The 6587-nt window shown below is 36.9% G+C and overlaps 1 protein-coding gene across 1 annotated transcript; it reads left to right on the forward strand.

Moving 5' to 3' along the window:
* The first annotated feature begins 203 nt into the window (after window positions 1-203).
* Window positions 204-6382, forward strand: LOC119688931 (laminin subunit beta-1). Its single transcript, XM_038103610.1, has 2 exons — window positions 204-263; window positions 332-6382. Exon 2 carries the CDS (start codon window positions 839-841, stop codon window positions 6236-6238), a length of 5400 nt encoding a protein of 1799 aa, XP_037959538.1. The 5' UTR covers window positions 204-263; window positions 332-838; the 3' UTR covers window positions 6239-6382.
* The last annotated feature ends 205 nt before the right edge of the window (window positions 6383-6587 follow it).

The following is a 6587-nucleotide window of genomic DNA, read 5'->3' on the forward strand; positions in this document are numbered from 1 at the left end:
AACTCTCGTGCTAAATTCTATATATTTTTAAATTTTACAAAATTTGTGTCAAACCTTAAGTACTCTATAAAGTGTATATTTATGTACTTTGGTTAAAAAGATATAATATTTTTACACAATATTTCACTGACTATTGAATGATACAACACCAAAATAAAAGAATAAATTCTTTATAAGATATATTCCTTTACAATATTCTTACAGATTTTAAACAGGATTCACTACAAAACTTTCTAACATAAAAAAGATTCATAAATTTTTGGGTAAGTAATAAGTATATATATACTCATTTTTTAAAATTTTAGAGATTAATTTTCTTCTCTTTTTTTAGGTGAATTTGAAAAAGTGATCCTCTTGTCGACATTAAACTTAAAATAATAATAAAAACAATCCAAAAGTATATAAAATTAAACTAAAATTGTTTTTATTTTTAAATTTATTACAACCAAAATTAAAAACTCTGAAGCGAAGGAAGAGGAAGGAAGTTCAGTTGTTCTTTAGTAATCGCATCAAAAGTAATTAAATCAAACCAACGCTGATTTATATATCGATTACAACCGGAAACTGTTGGGGCAACAAAAACAACTCTGGGAGCAATATTTACTCAAGACCCACACATGCATAATATATATCACATAGAATTGTTTTAGTTTCTATACATATTTAAACATATGCCACAAAACTACAAAAAACAAAAGAACATAATCAAAAAACAACTTCAATATTAACACACCGTAGAGAATCGAACTAACACAACACCATAAATAGAATTAATATTATTAAAAATAATAAAAAAAAAAGAAGAAAGAAAAAAACAAGAAAAAATTAGTTCAATATAATGTCGAAGCGGAGCTGGGGCGGTCATACCAGCAATTTAAGTAGCTTATTGCTTATCGCGATTTCATGCTTTATACTACTGAGCCACTGTTTCGACATAAGCGTGGCACAGAAACATGCCGGCGGTCGACGTGATCGTGTACGCAATCTGCCCCGCCAATATATAAAACAACATCCATGCGAGCGTTCATCATGTTATCCGGCCACTGGTAACTTACTAATCGGGCGTGAAAATCGCTTAACAGCATCATCGACATGTGGTCTACATTCACCGGAACGTTTTTGTATACTCTCACATTTGCAAGATAAGAAGTGTTTCCTTTGTGATACAAGAGAGGAAACACGAAATGACCCATTCAAAAATCATCGTATCGGACAAATAATATATGAAACAATTCCAAACACGCAAACACCGACTTGGTGGCAGTCTGAAAATGGTAAAGAAAATGTCATCATTCAACTGGATATGGAAGCTGAATTTCATTTTACCCATTTGATAATATCCTTTACCACATTTCGCCCGGCAGCAATGTTGATAGAACGTTCATTTGATTTTGGTCAAAGTTGGCATGTTTATCGTTACTTTGCATATGACTGTGCCGAATCCTTCCCCGGTGTACCAACTGTTTTGCGTAATATAACAGATGTTGTTTGTACATCACGTTATTCCAATGTCGAGCCATCTCGGAATGGTGAGGTTATCTTCCGTGTGCTGCCACCAAATATAAATGTATCTAACCCGTATGCGGCGCATGTACAAAATATGCTCAAAATGACGAATTTGCGTATTAATTTTACTAAATTGCATAAACTCGGTGATAATTTATTGGATAATCGTTTGGAAATGGAAGAGAAATATTACTATGGCATAAGCAATATGGTTGTACGTGGATCCTGTTCATGTTACGGTCATGCTTCGCAATGTTTGCCTTTGGATGGCTCTGATAGTGATTCATATGAAATGATTCATGGACGTTGTGAATGTACGCATAATACGAAGGGTTTAAATTGCGAGTCTTGTGAAGACTTCTTTAATGACTTACCTTGGAAACCAGCGTTTGGTAAGCAGACCAATGCTTGCAAAAAGTGTGAATGTAATGAACATGCCTTCAGTTGTCATTTCGATCAGGCGGTGTTTGACCATTCTGGACGTGTATCTGGTGGTGTTTGTGATAATTGTATTCACAATACACAGGGACAACACTGTGAAGAATGTATGCCGTTCTTCTATCGGGATCCAAGTCAAGATATACGCAGTCCTTATGTTTGTTTGCCATGTGATTGTGATCCAATTGGTTCGTTGGACGAAGGTATTTGCGATTCTGTCAACGATCCTGATAATGGTGTTCAGGCAGGTGCTTGCCACTGCAAAACTAACGTGAAAGGACGTCGGTGTGATATGTGCAAAGATGGTTATTGGAATTTAGATCCAGAAAATCCAGATGGCTGCGAAGAATGTACTTGCAATATTCTTGGTACTATTGATAATTCTGGTTGTAACATGCATACTGGTGAATGTACATGTAAACGTTTGGTAACTGGTAAAGACTGTAATCAGTGTGCACCAGAAACCTATGGACTTTCTGAATCAGAGGAAGGCTGTTCGCCATGCGATTGCGATTTGGGTGGATCATACGATAATTTCTGTGATGTCATTTCAGGACAGTGTCGTTGTAGGCCACATATGAGTGGTCGTACTTGTGCCACGCCTAAACAGAATTATTTCATACCACAATTAACACAAGTTTATGAAGCTGAAACTGCAGATGTTTGCATCTCTTATTCAAATAATGGTAATTGTACTGTTTTGCCGTCTCAAGTACCATCTGATCGTATTCCCGATTTTACCGGTATTGGTTTTATGCGCATTCCCGAAAACTCAGGTCTTACAATAACAGTCAATGACATTGCCCGTTCTATGCCATATGATGTTGTTATTCGGTACCAAACTACTTCACACGGTGATTGGGAAGATGCCTTTATCACTTTAGTACGTCCGGATGAGGTTGATCCAGCTGGCAACTGTGCAGAAGCTGTGCGACCAGGAAGTAGTGCCTATGAAACACATATACCATTTACTTTATCGGATCGCCAACGTCATGTAGTTGCTTTACACAATGTATGCTTGGAAGAGGGAAAAGTTTATAAATTTAAAATTAATTTTGAACGTCGACATCACAATGAAGATAATCCAACGGCTACAATAAAAATAGATTCATTAACATTGATACCACGTATACAAGTAAATGAAATCTTCAGAGGCTCTCCCTTAGATAATTACACTCATATGGGCTGCAATCAATCTTTGTATGATTTGCGCTACGGTGGTGTAAACAATGAACCTTGTACAAAATGGAATAACGATGCTAGTACTATTATACACAACGGTGCTAGTATGTGCAATTGTAATCCTACAGGGTCATTGAGCAAGGAATGTAACTCTATTGGTGGTTATTGTCAATGTAAACCGAATGTAGTAGGACGACAATGTGATATTTGTGCTCCTGGTACATATGGTTTTGGTCCAGAGGGGTGCAAAGCATGCGATTGTAACAGCATTGGAGCCAAGGATAACAATTGTGATTTAATAACTGGGCAATGCGCCTGCCACCCAAATACATATGGGCGCGAATGTGATCAATGTCAACCCGGTTATTGGCATTTCCCTGATTGTAGAGTTTGTGAATGCAACGGTCATGCGCAACAATGTGATCCACTAACTGGACAGTGTTCGAGTTGTATGGATTTCACAACTGGTTATGGTTGTGATGTTTGTCTAGATGGGTATTATGGCAACCCGTTACTTGGCAGTGAAATAGGTTGCCGTGCTTGCCGTTGTCCAGATACTATTGCTAGCGGCAACTCACATGCTGATGGCTGTTCTTTAGATTCACGGAACAATAACATGATATGTCATTGTCAGGAAGGCTATGATGGTCCCCGTTGCGATATTTGTGCTGATAACTATTTCGGAGATGCAGCGTCACTTGGCGGTTCATGTGAAAAATGCGAATGTAGTAAAAATACAGATCTTTATGATACAGGAAATTGCGATCGTCGCACAGGAAAATGCCTTAAATGCTTATACAATACAACTGGAGATCATTGTGAGCTCTGCCGTGATAGTTTCTTTGGTGATGCACTTAATCAAAATTGTGTACCATGTGATTGTGATGTGTTAGGCACCAACAACACAGCACTACATTGTGATCGCTTTACCGGACAGTGTCCATGCTTGCCTAATGTAAGAGGCATCAGTTGTAGCGAGTGTGTAGTTAATCACTGGAAGATTGCATCAGGTGAGGGTTGCGAAGCCTGTGAATGCGATCCAATCGGTTCATTATCTGAACAATGTAATAGATATACTGGACAATGTGATTGCAGAGATGGTTTTGGCGGACGTGCATGTAATCAATGTCAATCTAATTTCTGGGGCAATCCAAATGAAAAATGCTTACCTTGCGATTGTGATCCTTATGGCTCAGCAGATTTCCAATGTGATCGAGAAAGCGGACAATGTGTTTGTCACGAAGGTATTGGTGGCGACAAATGTAATCAATGTGCACGAGGTTATCTTGGCGAATTCCCACATTGCGCACCTTGCGGCGAATGCTTTAACAATTGGGACTTAATTCTGCATGAACTAGAAGATGCCACAGCCGTCGCTATACAACGCGCTAAAGAAATTAAACTCATTGGCGCCACTGGAGCCTACACATCTGAATTTAGCACTCTTGAAAAGAAATTACAAAACATACGTGACTTACTGCAAAATACCACTGTGAGCTTGCAAGACATTGATGGATTGGAAAAAGAGGCAAAAGAGCTTGAACGCAATCTTTCTGCAGCACACCAAAAACTTATTGAAACAGAACGCAATCTAGAAAATATCTACTCTTCGCTTACTTTGTCTGGTGTTGAACTGGAAGCACTGCAAAATCAGTCTGCTTTAGTTAAGCAATTATCAAAAGATTTAAAAGAAAATGGAATTCAATTGCAAGAATCAAACATCGATGGTGCATTGAATTTAACGCGTGAGGCTTTTAATCGGGTTCTAGATTTGTCAGCATTTAAAGACGAGGCAGCAGAATATGCAGCAAACACGGATCGCAATTGCAAGCGTGTAGAAGCTTTAGCAAATAAACTAAAAGACGATTCAAGTACTGTTACTGCAAATGACAATCTCATCAATGAATATCGCAATGAATTGGCTGCACTAACTGCCATCATACCGGACTTAAATAACGAAGTTTGTGACAAACGTGGCGATCCTTGTGATAGTTTGTGTGGTGGTGCAGGTTGTGGTACTTGTGGCGGACTTTCTTGTGAACGTGGTGCGTTAACACGTACTGAAAACGCACTTAAAGTTGCTAAGGATACTGAAAACGAAATTGAAAAGAAAAAAGATCAAGCTGATCAAACTATACGTTCCTTATTCCAAGCTAAAGTAAATGCATCTGAAGCTTACCAAAAGGCAAAGAGTGCTTACGAAGATGCCGAACGTTATCGAAATCGTACAAATCTTAATATCAAAAAAGGTGAGGCTATGATTTTAAATCTTACTGAGTTTTTAAACAACAGTACTGCTCTACCAAGTGACACTAAAAAAATATCACAAAAAACTTTGCTATTGGATCTAACATTAGATCCGCAAGAAATTCAATTATTGGGCGGAAAGATTAATGATGCTGTTTCATCACTGAAAAATGTTGAGTCAATAATTTATAATACAAAACATGATTTGGAACGCGTCAATAATTTACAGGCGAAAGCGAACGCTACAAAAGAAACCGCTAATGAAATACTGCAAACAGCCAATTCTGTTGTTAAAAATCTTGATGATGCAGATGATTCACAAGCAAAAGCCGAGGATGCTATTAAACAAGCAAATAGTAATATAGAACTAGCTGCCAAAGATCTTGATCAAATTGATTTGGAAACAAGTGAAGCTGAAGCTCCTGCAAATGCTACTGCATCACAAGTTGAGGAACTAGCAAAGAAAGTTAATCGTTTGCAGAAAAATATATTGAAGAATGAACTTGACGCTAAAGAAATCAAAAAGGAAGCAAACCGTGTTAAAGATTCAGCAATAGAAGCTCGCACTGATGCTAACAATCTAAAGTCCAGCGCCACAGTAGCCAATCAGACATTAATCGAGCGTGCCCAGCGTTCCGAAGATGCGCGAAAACGAGCCAAGAAATTATTGCAACGCGCATCTAAGCTAACCGTCGACACCAATGAGAAATTACGCGAACTGCAACAAATGCACGACAATTATTCAGAGAAAAATAATAAACTACTGAAACTACAAGATGATATCAAACCATTAAATGACGAAGTAACAATCTATCTTAAAAATATACAGTCAAACGCAGATCGTTATAGACAATGTTTAGTTTAAAGCTGTTGACGCGTGCACCATAAGCGCCATGCTATTAAGCACTTCATGTATAATGCTAATCCTTAACTAACCTCTAGCATTTATTTACTTAAGTACACACCCACTTTCCCACTTTCCACTACTATTAATTGTCGCCTTTCTTTTGACTAATTTTAATTTAGCATAAAAATTTTAAGTAAATGTAAATATTTTATCACTTTTTTTTGGTTCTTTTTTTTTTTTGTTTTATTTTTTTTTTTTTTTTTTTTTTTTTTTTTTATTTTTTTTTTTTTTTTTTGTTTTATTTTTTATTGTTTGTTTATTTTTTTTTTGTTTGTTTTATTTTTTTTTTTGTTTTATATTTTTTTTT

The sequence above is a fragment of the Teleopsis dalmanni genome, chromosome X (genome assembly GCF_002237135.1).
Source record: "Teleopsis dalmanni isolate 2A chromosome X, ASM223713v2, whole genome shotgun sequence".
Lineage (NCBI taxonomy): Eukaryota > Metazoa > Arthropoda > Insecta > Diptera > Diopsidae > Teleopsis > Teleopsis dalmanni.

Coding starts and splice junctions, on each gene's coding strand:
- LOC119688931 (XM_038103610.1), top strand. CDS start 839: ATGTCGAAGCGGAGCTGGGGCGGTCATACCAGCAATTTAAGTAGCTTA.